Source organism: Charadrius vociferus, unplaced genomic scaffold (genome assembly GCF_000708025.1).
Source record: "Charadrius vociferus isolate BGI_N301 unplaced genomic scaffold, ASM70802v2 scaffold455, whole genome shotgun sequence".
NCBI lineage: Eukaryota > Metazoa > Chordata > Aves > Charadriiformes > Charadriidae > Charadrius > Charadrius vociferus.
The window spans coordinates 457783-482504 of NW_009648550.1; the positions used below are offsets into that span (position 1 = coordinate 457783).

General features: G+C 40.6%; 1 protein-coding gene across 1 annotated transcript in view; it reads left to right on the plus strand.

Moving 5' to 3' along the window:
- The window catches only part of CFAP61 (cilia and flagella associated protein 61), a 108928-nt gene that overhangs the window by 57250 nt on the left and 26956 nt on the right, over window positions 1–24722 (plus strand). Inside the window, 3 exon segments of the mRNA XM_009886047.1 lie at window positions 10814–10912; window positions 14788–14956; window positions 17001–17175. Coding sequence (XP_009884349.1) covers window positions 10814–10912; window positions 14788–14956; window positions 17001–17175 — 443 coding nt within the window.

Sequence of the window (24722 nt, forward strand, 5' to 3'; positions counted from 1 at the left end):
AACCTGCGAACAGCTAGAATTGGGGATACTGAGTTACATAGTCCTCAGTTAAACCACTGTTCCCTTAAATGTATATCCTGATGGATGTAAGCTATAGCCCAGCATTTTAATCTTTTCATATTCCCAAGTACCGAGATGCTTTAAAAAATAACCTCATTGCTAAATACTACTTTAGCAGGAGGGCGGGTTTTTTTTTTGTGTGTGTTTCTTCTTGTTTTCTTTTATAATTTAAGAACAATGGTCATGACAGCAGTGTTAGGCCAGAAGAATATACAGTTAAAAAAAAAAAAAAGGCATTTTCAGTTTATTGTGGTGGATGATTCACAGAACAGCATGCTAACTAGTATGCCTTGACAGCAGGTGATTGAAGTTTGGCTGCAAGAATGCAAAAAGCTTGCTCACAGCAGTATCTTGTCATTGGTTCCAGTGTAGTGAACCAATTAGCTTTTTATCCACCTCTTTGCATATAGCTGTGGAAAGCGTTATTGTCTTCTGATTACAGGGAAAACCCTTTTTAATCCATGATTTCGAAAACCTCCTTAATCCAACCTCTGGTGTAAACAATGACTTTACTCTCTGAGGACGCTGGAAATATACATAATATGCTACACAAAATAGCAATAAATGAATGGTGGCTAAGATCACAGTATCTTGTATGAAAATGTTGTGAAATGTATTTGCCTTTCCGTGTGGGTGCATGAAAATAATTATTGCCTTTAAAAAGCGGATGGGTTAACGTATGTTTTTGTCAAAGCCCTGAACTTCTTTTGTAAATTAGAATCTAACACAGTAAATCTGTGAGGTTTTGTCTGCAGGACAGTTTTTCCCTTTGTGAGTTAAACGTATCTAAGATTAGCTTAGAAATGGCAGGGGTTTTTAAAACATGGTTTCTGATGGAACAGCTATGACTGCCGTTATCTGGCAGCACAGTATTATACAATATCCTGCACATCTGTCCTATTTGGCAATAGTTAGCATAATGCTTGCTGTTTAATTAGGCTTTTTATCTTTGCATTTGTCTGAGAACATCTGAAGCCTTCCATGTTGCCTGTCACTAATTAGTTGACTAATTAAATAGTTAGTGCTTACTTGCTGATCACAGAGCTAACATGTAATGAATGGTTTAGTGATCTTCATTGTTTTTTACTATCTATCTTTGCCACATGAATTGATATACATGTGCTTCCTTTTGACTGCCTTTTTTTTCATACCAAGGCAAATCCAGAACAATGTTGTAGTCGACCATGTGTTCAGTGTCACCGGGCCTGCGTCCTTCAGACATTGCTGCCTTCCGTCATTTCTGGTGAACAGAGATCGAGTTGTGACAGAGATAAATAAGATAGGTCATATCTCGCCTTGTTGCGCAGTCAGGATCACAATGAACACTGTCAGTGACTGATACCAGACATAAACTAGGGGAGAGGATATGGGTCAAGATCAGCCTTCCTAACAGCCATTTGACATGCCGCTGCCAAAAAATGATACTCAATTAGCATTGATATGTGGTTATTTCGTAGTTATAGTCTTGCTGTAGAGACAGTTTTCAGTCTTAAATAAGATTATTTCAACTTCAAGTACTTGCCCTTTAAACATATGCAAGCGTTTGTCTGACCCCAAGCTATTCTTTCACACTTTACATTTGTAAGTAATTGTAGATTTTCTTTTGCTACTATTTATGTATAGAATGCTCATAACTACTTGTTGCATGTTAAAACTGATCTTGGAAATAGTAGTCTTTTTCATAAAAGGCCTGTTTCAAAATTGAAATGTCATAAGAATTTTTATAGAATTATATTTTGAATCTCTCATACTTCTGGTGACTAAGTATGACATTAGCATGGCTGTTTCAACAGCTCTGTACAGAGCTTGGTAACCTGACTACCCGAAGCATCTGGTAGCTCTCTGATCAATGCACTTCAAAGCAAATAAAGAAGCATTCCAAGTGCAAACACTGCATTTAGGTTTTCCAGTTCTGTGCTAAAGCGATGGAGGCGATGTACTTTCTCTTCTGTTCATATTTATTTTTCTTTGTTTGAAGTATGTATCCCAGAGTTGTTGTGGAGGTATAACTACTGAGTTCTTCAAAGCAGTCTATAAACTGCCTATGGGTTGTTTTTGAAGCACAGAAGACTGTTCATACTGCTACAGTGGAGAAAAAATTAGTTGGCTGGTTAAGTTGTGATCCTTCCCTCCAGCGATTAGTGTTGGTTTGATTCCTGTTCATATGTGTGCGTATATCTATGTACTCTAACGGGCAGAGTGAGGGTTGTGACAAGTGAACATTGCTATTCGAAGGTACTTGCTTGTTTTTTCTGAATGCTTGATGAGTTGAAATTTCAAGGTTCCTGTTCTGGATTGCTGTGATTACCCTCCAGATCCCAGGAAGGAGGTGAGTCTGAATGCAGTTTACATTGAAACGAGAGTCGGGAGCACATAAGATACAGTAATGAGATGGTGAATCTTTACTGCCTGCTGTGTTACCTAGATTCTGCAAACTTCTAACGTCAATTGGGTAGCTTAGATGGAGCTCCACAGTGCTGTAGCTCGATTGCTTCCAGTACCCATGTTACCACGCTGCATTGTGGTGTGAATTGTAACACATCGTGTTGTGCGGTTTGTTTCCCTAGGAGTGTGGTGGTCAGTAGCATCTCTGCATTAATCAGGCATAATTTCAGTTTCATGGGAGCTACAGGGCATGGCTGTTTGGGAAGGAGCTGTTGGAGAAATATCATGTTGCCCTGGTGAAGAGATGGGCATTAGATGGCTTTGCGGTGCTGCACCTCTCAGAGCTGTTTTACGTTAAGGGATGCAATATCAGCGAGGCAGCTGTGCTCATCAGGCTGCCAGGGCCGGAGGTGCTGCGAGGCCCAGATCCGCAGCTGCTACATGCAGATGTTTGAGATCAGGAATTTTGGCCCGGCTGACTCCTCCACCAGCCATGTCCCTGTCCTTCCTGGGCTGCCAGCTTTCTGTCAGGAGGATGTGGCACTGGGGTGGTGCCTCAGAGCATGCAACTTTTATGAGTATCTTCTCTTTCTGTGTGCTTTAGCTGTCAGGAGGAGAATGTATGGTCCATGGCCATACGCTAGGACAAAAACAGTGGTACAGATCTCAAGCCCTTCAAATTCAAGAGAAGTCTATCTTTTGCCATCCACGGGCTTTTCTAGGGTAGATACTTCTTCATCTCTGTGAAGGCAGCATTGCCAAATCTGCACCAAGCAACATCACAAAGTCAAAATATTCACATCCTCTGCAATAATATGGAAAATTGGGGTCTGGCAAGTAGACGGCCATAAAAAACCCCACCTTAGTTTTAACATGATTGGCCAATAATGACCAATTAAAAATGTCCTATTAATAAGCTGGAATTTCCAGTGTATGTTATTTACTGAAACATTGACACAGGAGCAGACAAAACAACAAAATTTCAACCACAGTCTAGTTTTACTGCCCAATTTATGGTATCTTTATTTGTGGAAAAAGGTGTTGATGTCTCTCAACTGCGATTTTAAATCTGCCAGGTGATTAGATTGAAACAGCTAGAGACTGTAACTACCAAGCCCATCATGAGATATCCCTCATTTTCTGTCTAGAAAAATAATTGCCCTGTTTTATACTTTGAACAGGCTGAAATGCTGAAACATTTATGGCATGGAAATTGAAATTTTAGTAAGGAAATGCTCTCAATAAAGCGGTGGTTGGATGGCACTTTGGTTTAGTCGAATTCAGAGCCAACTTACATTTGGGTTGGTAGTGCTAATCTTGTAAACTTTGTAGCTGTGGACATTCCCACATAAGTATATGGATGTGTCTGATTCAGTTATGTATTTTGTATGGGCCAAGAAAAGAACTCTTTAGATTTTTTTCGTGTTCGGTCACATAACAGTTCATACCGTAAAGACTTTGCCACGCTGATTTTAAGAAGCTAGATCCTGGAAAAAACACAGATACTGAGGGAATACTATAGTTTTTCAAAGAGCCTCCTAAGAAATCTGCAGCTGGGTTGTTAGATGAGTCAAAATTTGATTGGTACATTGCTACAAAAATTCAGTATATGCTCACAGCATTTCTCAGTGCAGAATGTTAAGGCAGTTCACATTTGAGCCTGAAGTGATATTACACTAAAAGTAAATAGGCAGATATGTAAATAAGCAAGTACATAAGACTTAGTTTTAAGTTGTGTTAGAAGTTTTCTGTTAAATGCTGTACTCCAGTGTTTGTACGTTAATTGTGTTAATTGATAGGCACATTCAAAGCCTGGTATACACCTTGCAAGTACTGGCAACATGCAAAGTCAAAGAGACTTCTAGGAGAAAGCTTAACCAGAGGTGGTTAAGGGACGGAGAAGATCTTAGTGGTAAAATTGCAAAGGTCAACATGGGTTGAGAAGCAAAGCGTGGAAAAGAATTAGTCTAACAAAGGAAAAAAGACTCAACTGAATTACAGTAAAAAGCCACAATCACTAGAGAAGACGGTGCGAAAAAGAATAGGGAAAGCTGAGTTGACATAGGTGAGGAAAGCAAAAAGAGTTGCTGGGAAATGAGAGGTGGTTAGAAGGGATAAAAGCAGTGACAGAAGGGTGGCTGAGTTGTTTCAGAAAAATGAGTTATGATATGGATAGGAGTTTGAAAGAAGAAACTGGAAAAAGACGTGTTTGGTAATATTCAGGGAGAAATCAAGATCGTGGGGTGATGTAAAGCTACCTAAAAAGGAGCAATTAATAAAATAATTGAAATGCAGCGCAAAGTTGCTAACGTTTTTAATTATATTGTCCAGGAAAAGGGTCCGCACAGAGGACACAAGGGAGACAAGCATTAAAATGGAAGGGACTCTAGGGCTAACCAGTTAAAGGGTAAAAAGTGGGAGGACTAATTGATCTACCCTAGCAGGAAAATCAAAATTTAACTGGAGAGGAACAGCTTTTGAGATGTGGTGTTGAGGAAGGGGAGGGATACCACATGAGCTAGAGTCAGGGAGGGGGCACAGGTTTTAGTGAGAGCAAAGAAGAAGGAAGTAGAAAATATTTGTTGAACAAAAGGAGGTAAAGTGGCACGTCCAGGGGCAATAGAAGGTTTGCAAGAATAAGCCCATTTGAAACATGAAAAAATGCAAACTTTTTAAGTTTGTGATTTATGTCCTTATTCAGTTCAAGTAGATATAAATGTGCACCCAACAAATATGGGCCAGAAGTTAGAGAGAATTGACACTGTGGAAAAAAAGAACATCTTCCAGTCGGCATAGTGGGGGCAAACAATGTAGTTATCTTCAAAATGGTGCATGTAAAGCTTATGGAAAGTTTGTGGTTTTTTTTTTTTGTGTCTTATGATAGTAGGCACTAGACTTCAACACCAAGGGGGTGCCTCCAAATCCTGTGTAGAGTTAAGCCATCAAGTTTAAAGTTTGGAGAAAGACCCAGTGAGGAAGAGCTGCCAGCTGGGGGGAGAGAAACACTTGCAGCATCCTTGAAGGGTGTTGATCAAAGGTCAAAGTAAATACTACTTAGCTTTTTAATGGATTCTTGCTAAGATGTCAAAAGTGGTGATAGTGGTGGCTTTCATGGCTTGGGCTTATAGATTGCTCTTCTTTGGAATACAGCATCTGATAAAATTAATCACCAGTAAACCTGGTGGGAGGTTTCTGAAAAAACAGTGCTTTAGTAAAAAGCACTGTTACATCAAAATATAAGTTTTTGAAGGGAGAACATTGTTTTGCTGTCAGGAGGAAGTAACTGGGACATGAAGAAATATTTTGCTGAAGTGTCATTTAAAAAAGAGGCTCTTGTTTTTAAAGAAATTACATCTTGATTTTTTTAAAAATCAAAATCAGAACTAAACATTTTCCTTTTAATGTGTTTTCTGAACAATTTAGAAGAGTTTTCTGAAATGAAATGAATGGTGAATTTCACCAATGTTGTGGCCTATCTTGGAATAGAAATAGTCATGGTCTGGGAAGAAAAAGGTGTGAATTCTCTCACTGAAGTAAACAACTGCCATATCCATCCCCTGATGTCAAAAGTGGCAGTCAAATTAAATGTGAGCTACTGACAATGAGATTCACTTAGCTCTTTATTTCAGTTGGTGGTGTTCTTGATATGTCTATCACTGGTCTTGAGAGGAAGAGTCATCATGGGCACAGTTTACAGAACAAACGAATATGTGGAAAACCCCTTTCTTGAGCCTTGCATTTAAAAGTGTCCCAGTAAAGACTTTATTGTTATGCCCTCTTTCATTGAGCAAATTCATTCACAATCTTAACACTTTTTCCTAAGTTTGATCCAATGGAGAACTGGCTTATCTTTGTTTACTCGTAATTAAAGAGGGATAACTTCTAGATGGACATCTGTTGGTCAGCAGTTAAGCTGAAATCCTGTTCTGAGGTCTGTAATTGATGCACTTACATAAGGCTCTTGAAAACAGACACTTTTGGTAATTGTTGATACAAACAATAAACCCTTTCTGCTGCTTCTGTTACTGACTCTCTTACTAAAAGCTTAATAACCAAGTGTTGTAGGATCACTTGCAGAGCCTTCATACTACTAGAATGGCATCACGTAGCATCACACAGGGAAATGGTTTTACTGTGTTTTCACATATCTTTGTTCTTGATTTTGTGTTGGTTCTTACTTGTCTGAGTCAAATACAGCTGCCCAGAGAGCGGGAGGAAGTCGAGAGAAGGGTAAAGGCTTTTACAGCTCTGCCAGTGAAAGCAATGGGCTTTGTCCAAGGAAAAAAAAAAGGCAATTTAGTGTATTGGCAATATGAAAACACATTACTCGTAAAGATTACTCAAAGTCTATAGTGCTTTATTTATTTATTAATTTATTGACCTTTATTTATTTGCTTATTTTGTTTGTTATATTGTGCTTTATTGTCCTTTAGTGAAAATATGAATGAGTGGGGTTCTCTGTTATTAATATTAGTAACCTTTGTTAAGCTGAGCATTTCTATTTGTAGTTTTGTGCAGAGCTGGTAAATTTGTTAGCAAATCTTTTCCTTTTGGAGAAGTCATAACTTTATCTTTGAAATGCTTGGGGTGCTGATAGTTCTTTTTTTAAAAAAAAAAAACGTCCTACTTTGGATGAATTGTTGTATTATTTGGGAAAAGGAGAACTACTGTCTATATCTGCCTTTTACAGTGAGACTTATACCTGGGCACTTTGTGTTTCTGTGCCTTGAACACCAGGTTATTGCCTGCTGGGGCTATTTTATCATCATCTCTCATTCTGGGCTCCTTCCTCCCCACAAAAATCGTAAAGTTCCTTTGGTTTTTTTTGTTGCAGGACAGAGATTTCTCTGATTTCAAAGTTTCATTAATGCAAGAATTTATCACATCTAAGCTCTCAGCATCTAGGCTGAAAACGGACTATTTGTTACCATTTTTAGAATGATCTAGAGCTGCCATTTTTACATGAGGATACAGTATAATTAGGACTTTACTTTTGGATAGTCTATAAATCCAGATATTAAAGTTATTGTTTAAAGATTATGTGTACAAGGGAATAGTGGACATAGCTACTGATTTTGGTAGCCAGATAAAGCATTATCTTCTGTCACCCTTTTTTATTTTAGTTTTTATAAATGACTGGGGGGAAAAAAAAAGTGTGATGCTTCATTTGAAATAAACTGAAATGCTTAGGTTCTTGTAGACTGCTTCACTGCACCTTATTTTTTGTAACAAAAGTGACTTGACTTATTTTTTTGTGATAATGAGGGGCTTAGTGAAAGCAATTAATTAAATCATTTGTTCAGGCAGTTTCCACCATCTAAGCTTCCATCATCATACTGCACACACAGGAAAAGAAAAGGTAGCAAGATACCAGGCAAAAAGTCAAGACAAACTAGCAAGGAATATTCTAACAGATTCACAAATGCCATATAAATAATGTACGAAAACTTTTTTGTTTGTTCCTTTGATTATGCTCATAGTAAACTGGCAAGCCTATTTTATTTTGAGGGCAAGGGTGTTTAGACATTTTCTTGTAGCTGTTCTCTAGAACTCTGCTATGAAACCCAATATCTTTTACTTATTTCCCTAGATACTCTAATCCCTCCCTGCTCTCCCACTATCTTTGAGCTGTTCTTCCTTTTGTATCCACAGCAACATAAATCCCTGCTGGAATTATTTGCTTCTAAAATGCAGGTGCACTTGTTTAATGTTGCGTTGGTTCAGGCTCTTAACTTGAAGACTTTTTCACCAAATGGGAACCTCTGCTTTTACCCTACTGCATATTAGGCGTTGTTATGTATATTAGAAGCATGTAAGACCTTCACTCTCTGAACGTGCGCTACCTGTTTCTCGGAGCCTTTGTTGTTTTTCAGTTATTAAGAGCTTTTAGGCAGCAGTAAGGAATCAAAAGCCATAATAAATAAACCATCCTTTTGTTAGCCTAGAAATAATACTATATAGAGGAAAAGGGAGAATGATATAGAGTGTGGTAATGTGCATAACAATCACTGGTCAAAATACTCAAACCTGTTACCGCTCTGCAACTTTGTGTGCTAGAGCCTGACAGTAACCGTGGCGAAGCTCCAACAGTTTGCCTGTAGTTTGCAGGCTTGTATTTAAGTGCCTGTATATATATTTAAAATCCTAAGGTTAGGCATACCATCTACAGTTCTGAAGCTTTTGCAATACAGGATATTAGGGGTTTTTACTTACTTTATTTAAAGATTGTGGTAATTTTCACAAATGCCAGCCTGCGCTTAAACATTTAACAAACTTTGATTCTTAGCTGAAGAAGAATTTTACTCCTCTGAAAACGTGACCATTCTTTGCATGAAATTGTGCACGGAGCGCTGCAGCTCCTTGGACCCGGGAGGGCAGTGTGCCCGCACTCTGAGCACGGGGCAGTGCCAAGTACCGGCCTCTGGGTCTCTTCAGTTCTGCCTCCGACGTCAGCGTGCCTTTTTCATAGCTTTAATCCAATTTTCTTTGTGCCTTGATTTTTCTCAATGTAAAATGGGAATCAAAGATATGACTCATTTCATCACGGTATTCTAAGGACATGCTAATCAACATTTTGATGCCTGCAAGATTAATGAATGGGAATCATGAATTAATGTTTGGGGCATATGGGAATGCCATGGGAGCGCTGAGGTAGAAGTAAATCATTAGTTAGTAAATCGTACTGAGTGAAAGGTCTGAATTGAAGCCTCACGCTCAATGGGGAAGAACTGAACAAATACCATATGACTGGGGAAATACTGGATGACTGCGTATGGACTAAATAGAGGTAGAGCATCTGCAGAAGAAAATAGTATGTGACCAGATCAATAAAGTGCATCACCGTGCGATCATGCAAAAGAGGCGTATTAATGTTGCCTAGGACCTTCATTCTGCCATTTTTCTGATGCTTGCTTGCAACATTTTCGTCCTAAATATTGTTAATGTAATTTAAACTTAATCGATGTGCTACAATAACATTTGGAGACCTATTGGCAAGAGGCCATGCAGCATGTACAGAGAGGATTTCAGCTCTAAGCTGAAAAGAAACCTCATAGCTATGAGGAGAGGCAGGATAGGAGAACGTCTAGGATGTTTATATACTGTTGCAGTAATTTTCCTCATAATTACATGTAAACTGGATGCCAAGGAGTCATACTATTGTGGTGTATAAAGTTATAGTAATTGTTCCCATTTGCACCCCACTAGGAGTGCTCCATGAGTGCAGATGGCATTCTGTATACTTTAAATTCAGCTTAATGTATCGGGCTAACTCTCATTTACATGAAGACCACTTTGTATCACTCAGCCAGCATAATGTGGCTGTAAATGAAGAGCAAATTCTATTTACACCCACCTCTGCAGAGTGACCTTAATTTAAATGAGAATCAGGCCCATAATCTGTATAAATATATGCACTCTGTTACATTAAGGTTATTTATTACATTGCACTCGGCCTGAGTATGCATGGAGATTTACCATAGATAATCCATAATCCAGAATTAAACTATTAATATGCATTTTGAGAGGGGCAGCCATAACCTTGAAATTCCTTGGTTTAAGTATGACCTTTAACTTTGTTTGAATATATTTTTTAAATGTATGAATAACAAATTAACATTGGTTGATAAAAAATATTCTGATTCCTTTGTACCATTTGCATCAATCCATACTTAACTTACAGAAAGCCTTGAAGATTAGAAGGCTTAATCACTCATAATATTTATTTGTTTTTAAATGTCAGATCACATTTAGTTCAGCATACTGTCAGTCTTGTTCCCCCCCACGCTCCGGCATTAATGAAACTATGGTGGAAAGTATTCTTCTTTTTGTGCCCAAAGACACATGCACCTTAGCAAAATAACAAAACACTTTGTATCTGGCCTCTGTAAAGGAATTACTTTCTGTTTCCTCCTGAACACGGAATTAAAATCTATGATGTTTCTTTGATAGGCCCTCCTAATTTCAGTAGACCTGTTGCAGGAAGCAGACAAATTACCAGTTGCCAGGAATTCTTTTTTCCTCTCCTGCAGCTTGTAGAAGGTGAGCTATGAACAGCAAAGGTGTTAGAGCAAAGGCTTGGTGGTTTTACAGTACCTGTTGTAGTCATGGAAGGTAAGTCCTGCCGTAAGGTCTTAGGAACGGAGCTTGTTAGTTGCATGATAGAGTCTAAATATCTCTGTCAGGATTGAGGCAGTATTGTGTTGGATGCTGCAGAGCTCGAAAGTGACGGTGGTGGACTGGGAAGCTAAGCTGTAAGCGCTGTGTGTAACCATACATTGAAATGCACTCGCATTATGCTTGTACCGAACAGAGCCTCGGCAAACTTACACTGGTTGAACTGTGTGGCATTTTGTTTTTCTTTCCACAGTCCACATCTGAAGTTCAACAATCTGACCTTGATTTCAGTTCGTGGCCTTCCAGGAAAAGACCTACTGGGCTCCAAACATAGAAGATTTTTAATTAACAGGTTTGATTTAATATCTAAACACTTCTGTAGCTTCAAAGGAAAACATAACACTTGGTAATTCTTTGTAAACTTGTCCTAATTTTTAGATAGATACATAGACAGATAGCCTCAAATTAATCCAATCTGTCTACACAACGTGCATTCGCACTAGGGAAATACTGCTAGAGCAGTAACTTCAGGACGGCAATGCCTTGTGTTATACCAGGACACTGGTCTCTGCTTTCCAAGACTTTTTAGATTGCTTAGATCTCCAGGTTAAAGAAAAATGACAGAAGATGTATGCTTGCTTTTAAAATATCATTTAGTTTTCAACTTCCATGAAGTGATGATAGTGGGAATTTTGCTGAGTATATGGGGCAAAGTTTAGGATTGTTGCTGTTGATAAATTGGGACAAACTGTGCTGCATCAATTCTGCTGCTTGTGAGCTATTTGTGTGCCAGTCACTGGACTGTGGAAGTCTATCCCCAGTCCCAGGCGGAGGGCTGTCCCTCGCACTTACCTCCCCTGGGCTGGCAGAGCCATGGCTCTGGTACAAAACAGCTGAAGGGAAGATTGTGAAAGATAGCTATGCTTGTGGCTACTGAGTGGTCAAACATTTTACGAGTTTTCTTGTTTGCCAATAAGTAAAACATCTTCCATTTAGTAGGATAAAATCTTACCTCATTAAAATTCACAGGATGTCATTCTCACTTAAATTTACTGTATTTGTTTTGATGGTTTTATTTTTGTTTTGGAGTAGTGATAGAAAGGAACATGATTGTTCTGGATGTTGAGCAGTATAGAATTAAAGGAATTGGTTATTTTGAATAGCTGGGAAATGGACTTAGTATAATTTATTTAGATTTGGCATGTGACTCTTGGGAACCTTTCACTCAGTAAGCGGGAATGTACTAAAGGGCCAGCTCTTTAAATGACAAAAGAACTCAATGTCTACTGAACCTTAAAAATGAAATCTCTACAAACACGTGAAAATAGTGTGATGTGAACCTGTTTAAAACCACCTTATCTCATTTGGATATTTGCCCTGTCAAGGAATTTTTTGCAAGTAGTTACCTGAATTAGTTGTGGGGTTTTTTGATTGTAAAAGAGGTGTGTTTAAGTACAAACATAGTCAATGAAGGGATTATATGCTCACATAAATGCATGTTCTCTTTTTCCTAAGTATACTGTAAAAAAGAGTTGTAATAACAAAACATCCTTCCTGATGGAAAGTTGCGGTTCATAGCTGCCTCGCCAGAATTAGCTGTTAAAATTTGAAAGCAGATTAAGAGTGAAAATTGAACTCTGCAGGGTATGATTTTTTGAAAGCATCCCTGTGATTTTGGAGTGTCAGTCTCCTGGGAGCTGTGCACCTCAATTATAAAGGTGCTTTTGAAAACCGTCATCTGTCCTTGATGTCCATTTTATTTATAGATTTCTGCATGATTACAGTTTAGAATTGTCAGTGGTTTTCTTCCCTTATTTCTTTGCCTCTGGTATTTGTGAGTGCAGAGGAGGCAGAGCACCTCAGAAAGCCTCGCCGGTCAGCTCTAAAATTCTTCAAGTCATGAAAGCAACTTTATTTGTTTCTGTGGCATCCCATATGACAATTTTGGGAACTCGGTAACAACAATTAACGTGTAGCAATCAGTTTTAGAATGTATATTCTGGTACTAATGTCAAAGTAACAGCTATTAGTGCTGAGTCTTTCTCTAGCGTTCTCTGCTGCAGTCACTGGTATTATATAAAGGCCTCAAGTGCTTGAACATGAGCTGAGTCCCCTTCTATTTAATCACATTACATTTAGTACTGTGGAAGAAAGTGGAATATTTTTCATCACTCAGTATCAATAGAAAGGAAAGTTATTGAGCCTGTGAATGGCCGTGAGCTTTATTTGGCAGTGACTTTGGATCACAGACTGGGTGAAGCCCAGGATTTCTGTATTGGCCATTCCCATCTTGTCTCATAGGTGTGAAGTGCTAGCAGGGGTGAGACTCGGCTCCCTTTCACACAGGATGTGCAAGTTCCATCCTCTTGCCATGTCACTCTCATCTTATAAACCAGACGTCTCTGGAACACCAGCCATTCATCTTTTTTGCTTGTTTAAAACCTGTTGCTTTCTTTTTCACTAGATCCTGTGAGTTCATCCATCTACAAAGCTGTAAATGGGTTTAGAATAAACATTACTCCTCAGTTCTACTGAAAGAACCTAATCTAACAGAATTTTGCCTGGTTTAAGTTTTCAGTGTCGGGAAGGTATTGAGTTGAGTCTAGCTGGATTTGCAGAATGGCCAGCAACGTACTGTGTATTTTCATAATGGGCTATTGCAAGACTCAGTGGTGTTCAAGAGTCATAACAGACCTTGTTGAAAATATCATCTCTCTGGTCCTCCATGCATTTTATGATGATGTGTCTATTGTACATCTGTGTTGAAGTATTTTATCTTCAGGAATCTTTGTCTTTCCAGAAGTCTATTAAGCAGAGAGGGTAGTATGAATGCAATAATAAATAAGTATTCTGGTATTTACTTAGTTGGGCAGGCTGGGGGCATACTCTGAGTCATAAAAGACCTTTGGAAATAATTTTAATTTTCATTATTGAGGCATTAAAGAGGGCTTGTTCCATTCGGATTTTGCTTCAAAATTGGCTTTTAAAATACCAGTTTCCAGATCTTTGATACTTCCATCAAACATAGGGATATATATGATACTTTACACTGAAAACAGGCTGTAACACTGCTGAAATTTAAGAGCTGCAAAAGTAAACCTTGCCTGAGATTTTCAAAATCTACAAGTGATTTTAGGTTCCTTAGTTTTTTGGGTACTGATACTGAGTGAACGCTGCCAGAGCGTGGTGCTCAGAACGTGCGCACTATACACACCCTGAAAAATCAGATTTCTGTTGAGGTGTCTCTTTTGGACAACACTTAGTCCATAAGATGTTCAAGGACAAAACCCCCTGGAAACCATAACCACTATATGGAACAAAGCTCTGCTTCTTAATACAGACAAACTTTTCTATTGTTTGTTACCTGGCACTCAAGGTAATTGCCTTAAATTTATAAAAGTTGCTTCCTCAATTTCATTAAGAATAAATTGTTGTACAGTTACAAATTAGCAAAGATTAATATCTTTCACATCTGCACTGTTCATGTCTTTCATTTACGTGCTAATTTTGTTTTCTTTTGGATAGCCTGTTAATATTCAGTTCATCTTGCAGAGGAATTCAGTTGCATCTTAGAGACTCGAAAGTTTGGGGGTAGAGGGTCAGTTTAGTATGTTTTCGGAATTTTTCACTCTTGCATTTTGGAAAAGCTCATTTGGAAATGGGTCACCAAGAGAAAATCTGAGATCTACTTCTAGCTCTGACAACCGTTTTCCTAGCTTTCTATTTATTTTTAAACTTTTCAAACTAATACTTTGGAATGTGGATGTTAAAATGCCAATGGTGCCTTCATTGCATTTGTGTCTCGCCATAGTCTTCACTACTGGTGAAGCTGAATACCAAATGAAGCAGAAGTGGAAAAACACTTAATAAAAGGAGTCTTGTATAGGGGCAAGAATTAGACTGTTAAAATACCTTTTCTGCAGGTGCAAAATCTCCTCACATCAGCCTGCAAAGAAAAAGCAGAGTAAAGCATATATTTCTGACTTTGTTTTTAAATTACGTGGCTGTATGGCCCAGTGCTGGGAGGGATTGTTTGGTTTTAGCAGAAAGTTGTCAATTTGTAACTGAGTATTTCATAATGACTAATCTTTTACTATAGACCGCTGTAAACTCACAGCGAGAGAACAGACTTGAACCACTAGGGGACTCTGGCTAACTCACCAGATGTCTAATTAATGCCTGCTGTCAGCTGCTGAAATGTCACTTACAGATATTCTTTCTTCACAGCCACTGTTTTAATGATGAAGATTATGCACAGATGTCACTTTGTTCCTGGGTTAACGTTGTGGTTGGTAAAATGACTGGCATAAATCGTGCTGCCAAATATGTAGTTGTTTCCAAGGAGAAAAAAATACCATATGACTACCTTGTTCTCTGTACAGGACAGAAATACCAGGTAAGATTGTATGCAGAGTGAAAAACATAATAATATATTCAGTTTTTACAGTAAATAGTGTTTCTGTGATTAGAAAAGCAGTAGAGTAGTCCTCAGCAAATGTACAGCCAGAAAGTTTGCAGCCCTTCAGTGTCACAGGTTGTACTGTTTCAGTGTGGTTATAGAATTCGGAGGACATGAGAGGTTTTACAAAATTTTCTAGCAGCGATGTCACTACTCAGTGTCAGATATTAAGCAAATCTGCCAGTATTTTTGCTACCGTGACCATTAAACCTGCTGAAGAGTAGACTCAATTGACATGTGGCCCCAGCCACAGGAGACTTAACTCCAGCTGGTCTAGCACCATTTGACCTAGTTTTGGCAATGGAGAGAATTCCTTATCAAATTAATTACTCATCTCACATAATGACCATGCCTGGGCATGTACATGGTGCTGTATGTTATCGTAGCACACAGTGAAGTTTCCAGTGAGGTTGAAGCAGACCCTTAGTTACATCTGAAATGTGGAATCAAGCTCCTCTCCAGCCCTACAGGCCCAGCTTTGACTCACACATCCCAGGCAGGGTTTCTTCTTTCTTGTGTATCGTCACGTGGCCTTCAAACTATGTAAACCAAACAGCCGTCTTTTGTATAGCCTCGTTGCCTGCAGTGATTTTTGCTTTACTCGTTGGTTTTGGATAGGAATCGCAAGTAAGGTGTTTTGCCTTTAAAATCAGGAGATCAAACTGAGCGTGTATCTACAGATTTTTACAGTGCTGTTCACCATAAGTCACAAACATGAATGTTAGGTATGTTCAGCCCCATAGTGAAATCTGGACTGCACGTGTGCAACACATTTGTGGAGCAAGAAAGCCCCAGTTTTTCTGTAATCGCTTTTCAGAGTAGAGCCACGCTATAAACAACAATCCATATTCACTGTTCAACAGGGATGAAACAAAAGTTGAAGTATGGTCTGAATGACTTTAAGTGCTCCTAGTAGAAGAAGTTTGGAGGTAAATCTGCCTTGCAAAATAAGTTATGGCAAGTAACTAAACTGGAGGAGAAAGAAAGATAAAGAAAGCAGGGGCAAACTTGGTTTTCTTCAGCCTTCAAGAAGAAAACCTGATGTCATCTAGTCTCACTTTTAAGCTCTACAAAAAATAGGAGGGAATTACTTTTACCGTCTGGTTTCTGTTTTATTACACAGAGCTGTAGTCCATCCTTTTTATAAGTGGTCCCTTATTTGGTAACCAGTCAAATTAATGCCTAGAAAAACATTATTCATTACGATTAAGAGGATTTACATGTTGGGTAAGTTCTTTTGATGTCATGCCTGGTTTTAGATGACCAAATAGTATTTCAGTTGATCCAATTGGCAGTGAGAACATTGTTCACGACATTAATCACTGGTGCTATAGAAGTCATAGATGACAATTCCCTTTTTTGCTCTGTATAATTCAGATTGAATTTGTTACTGTAGAGGAGCATTATACAATTAATACTTTACTGAATCCTGACATTTTAACCATCAAGCAGGTTTTGGTCCCTTTCTCTGGCACAAAATCTCTCTCGTTTTAGAAAGTTGAGTTTTGCTAACAAAAGTTGGAGGCAGTCTTGCCGCTTGAAGAATTTTCAAGTGTCATTCAAAAGTATGTGTTCAAATAACTGTAGAGATCCCTCAACCATGTATTTATGCGTTTCTGCTGTTTGCTGTGAAGTCCCTTTCGTTTGCATTCTGCCTGTATTGTTATTCACTTCTTCTGGCACTGCTGTTTAAAATGGCCACCCGTATCCTATAGAAAATATGGTATACATATACACATGCGTGCACCTGTGTGTGTGTGTGCACCCGGACTAGCATGAATCTCTATTCTCTGTGGCCACTGATGCTTTTGCTAGTGCTGAATGTTAAGAAGCGTTAGGATGTACAAGGATAGCAACCCTTAGGTAGTCAAATGGCTTGTGTCATTGTTTTTTAAAATCTTTTTTTTTAAATCTTAAATTCTTAACAGTTCTCCAAGATATATGCTATATATTCCTTCACTTATTTATTAATTTCTTCCAGGTCCTGTCTCCCACTGGAGCAGATATCAGGAAACTCCCAACTAATAGAGAAGTCATAAGTAAGTGGCCACAAAGATACACAGGGAAAGTCCCTTCCAATCATTTTACTCTCAATGACGATCAGGACTGCTTAAAGGCAATGCACTGGCTGAAAGAAAACGTTGTCAACTCAGAAGGTAAGGGTTTTCGTTAACACATGCACATCTACAGAAATGTTTTCTCGGCTTATTGTTTCCTTAATTCCATGGTATAATTGGTGCCTGATTAATTCTAACAAAGTCTTTCATCTGCTTTGCTTTGTTTTCCAGATTAATTTACAATTTGTTGTCATTTTTGATACCCAGCATATTTAGCTGGGAAAGAAAGGCTTGAGATAGATTAATTATCTATAATTATTATATAAACCAAAATGAGTCCCAAATGCAAATCTGGCTGGAGTCATTAATTAGCCAATTAAATAATAATTTAATTAGTGGATGTGTTTTTCTGTTGTATAGAAAAATATCTAGATTTGAGGCATAACACAAAGAAAACAGGTCTAAATTAGGAAGTGGGGTTTTTTCAGTATCTGGCATCTTTGTGTTCAGTTACATCAGTTACAGATTTTCACACAGAACTGCAGGCTCCCGCTATTTTCTTTTTAACCCTTAAAATCACGCATTTGTGCAGATGTCCACCATACCTGTATTTCCTCAGCCTGTTCATGTGAGCATTGTTCATACATTCATTAGCTGATTCACTGAATGCGTATGCTATTGAAAAGATCTTGAATCATCCAGGTTTCAGAGTTAAACTTTCAACTACAGAAAAAGAGACCAAACAGTAAATGAGTTAAAGTCAGTTCCGTGGTGCCAGATCTGTGTTAGGACAGAGTTGAGAGCAGGGAAGCTGTCTTTGTGAGAAAGTTTCTGTCGACTGAGTGCAACAACAGGAGTTTCCTAAAGATGTAGTTTACCTGGCTGTTTGTCGAGAACATAATGAAAATTGGTAGTTATTGATGTGCTCTACAAGGTTTATGTCCCGCTTGGCAGACCTTCTCAAGACACTGGAAATTTCTGTATCATCCTTCAAGTCTTGCTGTGATCAGGACAGGAGACAATAAACATGGTAATGTTTCTGCTCACATTTTCCTCAAACAGCTTCCTGGCCTCGGGCATGTAAATAGAGCCTCTTCAGCACTCCCACTCCGCCTGTTTTCCAGCTGATACCAGCCCCTGCCCACACGGTTCTACCTGATGTCCAGCTGATATGCACAGCTGCGTTTGCATAAACAGATGAGGTTGTTAGTTTTCTGTGTTCGCTACTGCTAGTCTTTCATGTAAATCTGTGCGTGCCCAGTCCTGGAATGCGCTCCAGTACACCTGCGCAGAAATGCTGCCCGAGAGTGAGCCGCTGGCTGGGACACAAGGCGCCCGGGAGGAGCGCTCTTCAGGCGAACAGCAGTCTTAGAGCACCTCATCTGCTTTGGGATGAATGCACCTTTGTTATGATTAATATTAATCATAATTTCATTATTGCCGCTGGCTTTTGTTGCAGTGTAAAGATGGATATCTTAATTAGGCACTCTCCTGTCTTCAGTTGTAAGTTAAATCCACGACTCCCAGTGAGGCTGGTCTGGAGGGACTTTTTGGAGGTGTGGTCTATGGGAGATGTGATGCTTCCCTCTTTCTCCCCACCCTGCCTCTGGCTCCAGTTCTCTTTCATTGCTCTTCCCACTTCACGTTCTCTGCAGATGTAAGCTAAAAAGAGTGCCCAGCTGGAGAAATCCTTCTCCACCTATCTCTGTTTCTGTTCTTCCTCACCCTGCTTTGTTTTCTGGATATGTTTCTTATGAATGTTGTTCTTTCAGACTTGATCATAGCTGCATCCAAGTTCCCTACTCTTTCTGAAAATGAGTCCGCTTTTAAGGCTCTAGCCTATTCTGGAGACAGCCTAATAGGCAACAGGCTCACGGAGGTACAGAGGGAAGGCTCCTGTGGAGTTCAGCAATTGATTTGGATGTCTGTCAGCTCTCTGCAGGCAATGTTACCGCTCTACTGGGATGGCCAAAGTTTTACGTTTGCATTTACTTCTAATCTCTGAAATTCTCTAGCTCCTAGTTTTGCCTTTTGTAAATGTAATATTACACCTCCTATATTTCATCTCATCAAAACTGTAAAGTATTGTTTGTCAAGTTCCTGCTAACCTACTTTAAACACATTAGAAGTCAAAATGCTAAAAAATAGGACTTGCTTATGTTTAAAGAAGATGAAGTGGCTAGTAAAAATATACATGCTGATTATTGTAGTCGCACAGAAATAGAGATTTCATCCTCCCACTTCAGATACAATAATAATTATTCTCAGCTTATACTCGGTCTTTTCCCCACACAACTTTCTTCTATTTGTGCTCTTCTTACTCAGCCATTTGCTACGTTTATCGAAAGCAGCCTGGAGCCTGCCGTGCAAGCCTCATTCTCCTGGCTTGGCCACTGGATGAGCTTCTCTGGGGTCCCACCTAGCCAGCCCCAGGGCTTGGGCAGGAAGCAGCTCCCACTGGCACCCAGCACGGCGAGTGCATGGAGCTTCGGATGAGGGAGGGTGAATGTGCCTTCGAGACCACCTGTAGTTCTGGAGGTTTTTTTAAGGGAAAGTGTTAATCACTGAGCTTCACAATGTGACTCTTATTAGCCTAATTGGATGAAATCTTCCTTTGGTGGCACTGATTTTGAGAGCAGCTTTTAATTAAGAGTTAAGGTAGGGGTTTTAATTGCTTTTCTTCCCTCTGTGAGCACTGGGTACCACTTCATTCCGGGTGAAATCAGTGGATGCTTTTTTGCGGGTCGTAAGTAGAGCCAGGATCAGCCTGGTAGCACGTGCTGGCAGGAGGCATTGCGTGCATGCTGTGGTGGAAGGAATGGTGCTCCTGGCAGTGACTGCGTCACCAAGGATGAGCAGCAGCGTGGTTGCTGCAGCCTTTCCCCCCAGGCTCCTCCTCACCTCAGGCAAGGAGAGGTGACAGGAGAAGCCGGCAGGTGGTCAGCAGCAGGTGTTCCTCAAGGAGCCCACAGAATGGTCAGGGTTGGAAGGGACCTCTGGAGATCATCTAGTCCAACCCCCCCGCCAGAGCAGGGTCACCTACAACAGGTTGCACAGTACGGCGTCCAGGCGGGTTTTGAATGTCTCCAGAGTGGGAGACTCCACCACCTCTCTGGGCAGCCTGTTCCAGTGCTCCACTACCCTCAAAGTAAAGAAGTTCCTCCTCATGTTAAGATTGAACTTCCTGTGTTCAAGTTTGTGCCCGTTACCCCTCGCCCCATCACTGGGCACCACTGAACACCGCCCGTGGGAGAAGCGGTGAGCCACGTTCACCGCTGCCAGCTCCTCAGCTGGCTGCGGCGTGGTGGGCTGCCGCGGGGTCCCTGAGCTGGGGCTGGAGGCTTTTGCCCCGGGCTGGTTGTGCTGGTGGGTCCAGAGGGGCCTCCTGCTGCCGAGGACCCAGGAGCAGGGCGAGCACCAGCCCCGACGGCTGCCGCTGCGGCTTCTCTGATGAAACCCAGCCGCCTAATGCATGTAACCTATTATAACTGTAATTGTGACTAATTGAAATTCATCTCCTATTAGCTCTGCACTTTCCATGAAAATAAAAAGTAGGATGGGAGTAAAGTAAGGAACAAAACTGCTTTAATGGCCCAAAATGGAGCAATTATTTTTTCTCTTTACCTAAACATAGTTTACTGCCTTATTAAAAGCGTGTTTGTAGGGATAGTATCGCATTAAAATTCCAGTGCATGAATCACCAAACGGAGCCACTGATGCTTTAGCTAACACTGGTTTTCTCCTTTAGCTTTTGCAAAGTAAAAAGATTCAGGTCACGCTAGGGTCACTGAAATCTTGTGCTTCCACTTGTGGAAAATGAATGGTCCTGCTCTGCCGCAGAACACTGACATTCTAGTAATAAATGATAAAACTACTCTAACGGTCTTTATTTATGGCTGCTTTTTTCTGTGGAAGATTATTATGTTTACTCACAGATAGATACATTTTCATGTAGTTAAATAATAAAAGCATCCTGAGGAACTGCTATCTGTCCAGTGAACATAATTTCAGTCCATAATGAATATCTGTAGTCCCTAGACTACTAGCACTGTAATCTAAAAAGCCACTAATATTGTAATAAGCAGAAACCGTAAATTGTTGATTTACAGGAGGTCAGTAAAGGAGCATTGCTTTCCTTCATCTAATGTAGTTGTATTTAATATTACCATCTAAACCAGAATTTTAATTTTCCTTGAGAAATGCAGGGCTTGAATCTGATCTCGTATATACAAAAATGCCAACATATAATGCAATAACTGAACTGCCCTCCAAAGAGGCTGGTTCTGCCAAATGGTGAAGATCTCTCAGTTGCCCAGACTTACTTGCCTTAGAGTCAGAAGAGAACTTCACTAGCCTGTGCTTTTGGTAAGCACTTCTCATTCCCCTTTCTCAGCCACTGCATCCTCTTCAGCCGCTTAAGTTTTTTCACGCCTTGCTAATTGAAGATATGTAAATGTAATGTGAGGCTGTCAGCATTTATGTACTACGTTTTTACCTGCACTAATAGCACATTAGATTACTAAAAATGAATATATCCAAGTCTGTATTTCAGCACTGGTTCTGCTTGTTTACTTCTTGCATTGCACCCGGCTGCAGCAGTGAAAAAAATGGATCAGTCTTATGTCTTCCTTCTTTCTTTGGTGATCTCATTAGGACAGTACTGCCTATAGATGGATGTCCTGGCAGACACAAGCGATGGAAGGGGTTCTTCTGGCTTGGAAGGTCAGCTTAGCAATGTACACACTGGATGGAATTCCCATTATCGCACATCATATGTATTCTGTACTATATTTATCAAAGTAGTAAGATCTTTTTCTTCTTATGATTTCAGATTAATACGTTTGCAGGTAAAATTTTTCTGTCCCTCTGGTCATTGAAGTGAACAGTAAAAATATGCTTTCCATCATTTCTAGGCATGTATAATCATGGAGCAATTATTTTCTCTGACAGTTATGAAGAGATATGTTTATTTGGCAGCTACAAGTAGCCAAACTGATATGGACAAATAAAATAAACTTGTAGTCAAAGGGGAATAATAGAACATCTGTTAACAATTTTTATCATTAATATTCTTGGGAGCTAGGGCTTTGTGAATGCTCTGTTTAGTATTGCTCTGTGTCTCATGCAGTAAAACATGGTCCCAGTGAAATTAGTTTAGCCTATGAAATAATAAAATTTAGATTGTAGGGGATGCTATCACTTGTAGTGAGACATAAATGCCAATGCCGAGATAAACGTGCAAGTTAGTTGCATGAGGCACTCTCTTACCTGCTCATCACTGCTTACTGCAGTGCCATGAAGGAAAACAAATCCTGCCAAAAGTCAAGATCAAACCACTTATGTAGGAAAGTCAGCTGTTTGTCCAAATTCTGATTGCAGTTACTGCTCTGTAGTCTGTAGGGAGCCAGTACCAGCTGCTGTTTATGTCAATTAAAGGCCATTCCTGAAACACCTCATATGTTTTCAACACTGATTTTTCTTTAGTACATTCCATCCTACACTTTCCCTTTACTGCCAGACTACAAGCTATTTTCATAGAGCTCGTAGAGAAACTTCTGCCATAACATCCATCCTCTCTCAAACAAAAGAAGGACATGCACCTGTTGGAACAGGTCCAGAGGAGGGCCATGAGGATGATCAGCAGGACGGAGCACCTCTCCTATGAAGACAGGCTGAGAGATTTCAGATTGTTCAACCTGGAAAGGAGAAGGCTCCGGGGAGACCTTGTAGCGGCCTTCCAGAGCTTAAAGGAGGCCTACAGGAAAGATGGGGAGGGACTCTTTATCAGGGAATAAAGCAATAGGATGAGGGGGTACGTGTTTTAAACTGAGAGTAGATTTAGATTAGATATCAGGAAGAAATTCTTTACTGTGAGGGTGGTGAGATGCTGGAACAGGTTGCCCAGGGAAGTTGTGGATGCCCCATCCCTGGACATGTTCAAGGCCAGGCTGGAGGGGGCTTTGAGCAACCTGGTCTAGTGGGAGATGTCCCTGCCCGTGTCAAGATCAGGAAGTAGATGATCTTTAAGGTCCCTTCCAACCCAAACCATTCTGTGATTCTCATATGAGACCTTCTATCGTCTGTTATCCCTCAGCTTCAATCTGAGACTGGACAAGCCTGGGATGGCCTGGGATTTGTGCGTTAGCTTTCTTCTGGTTTATACATGTTACCTGGAAAAGCGGCACTTGGGTGGTGTTAGCTTTTCTGCAATTTCCTTTCTCCCAGCTCCATGCTGGAGCATATGATATCCTCTACGGCAAGGATGTTTGCATGTTAGCTTGTGGAGGTGTGGCTCAGTTATTTCCTGTTTCTGCCAGAGATTGCCCATAAAGCAATGAATGAACCTGCTGACCAGCAGCGCTGTCCAGCTATGGGACATTAAATGCAATGAGAATATGCGTTTGATGCATGCTTGCGCTGACAGAGCAGATTCTCAGTGTACTGAAGCACCCATCAGACCTAACATGTAGGGGCTGATATCTTACTGAAGGTCTGTCGACATCCACAGGCTGGGTGTTCCTCCCTCAACCTTGGCCTTGCAGCTGGAGCTGGTTGCTGGGGCAGTGAGCACAGCACAGACACAGAGCTGGTGGCTGTGGGCACGGTTACTGCTGCATGCATGGAGGAGCCCGCAAGCCTGGGCTCAATCCTCCTTTGCTCAGGCAGGAGCTGGCCTGTGGCCCTTGTAGCAAAGGGTCTTTAGCCACCAGGAAAGGAGTTCCCAGTCTGTCCTACGAGACCTACGCCATTTTGCATGGATGACTTGAAGGCTTAGTGGATCACAGAGCAGAAAAACGATTCCTATTCCAAGCAGGGGGAAAGGGAACAGTGAGGAGATGACGACATTTCAGTCCCTGCTCAGAAGAATGTTTATGTGTTTTATATTAAAGCATCCTTAGATAGAACACACGGATTCTCTGTGCATCCCAGCTCTGCCTCCCTCATTGCCAGGAGGGCTTTAGCCATTAGGCTAGAGAGTCACACAGCACCTCTTCCCTCCCACCCCTCACGTATTTGCTCTCAGCTTTAACTATGCGGTTTGCAGTGGCGACACTTCAGTAAGAATTTGCAAGATCCTACCATGTAGCCTGCAGCTTTGTAGTTAAGAGCAGTCCCCTGGAAGCTGGGAGATGTGGGTTTGAATCAGAGCTCCCTTCACCCAGTGGGTGGAAAGATGGAGCTGGTTTAAATCGTGGGTGTTGCTCTAGTGACAACGCACTGCAAAAGGAGCAGCGATATCCCAAACGCTGTTTTCATACCAACTGATCAGAAATGTCTGTCTCGAGCTTGCTGATTTCTGGGTAGTGTGCAAGGACGGAGGCTGGCTGGTTCGAAGCACGTACTTGAGGCATGTAGGTTTTGGGCATTCTCTGACATGCACTGGAGGGAGGCAGCTGTCTTCGATGAGCGGTGCAGAGCTGCCAGCCCTCCCCGTCAGTGCCTCGGCCGCCCGTGCCCCTCAGCGGGGCAGTTCGGTGAGACAAGCCGGCAGATAGGAAGCAGCAGGCACAGGGGTACGTCTGCAGGGGTGTCTCCATTGTCTGGAGATTAGGCTTTTGCGGAAGGAAGCGGCAGCACTGGTGACCTCCCGTATTGCACAATGGCTTGTTTTCGATAACTTTGTCTTTCCATAGTTTGTGGTTTTC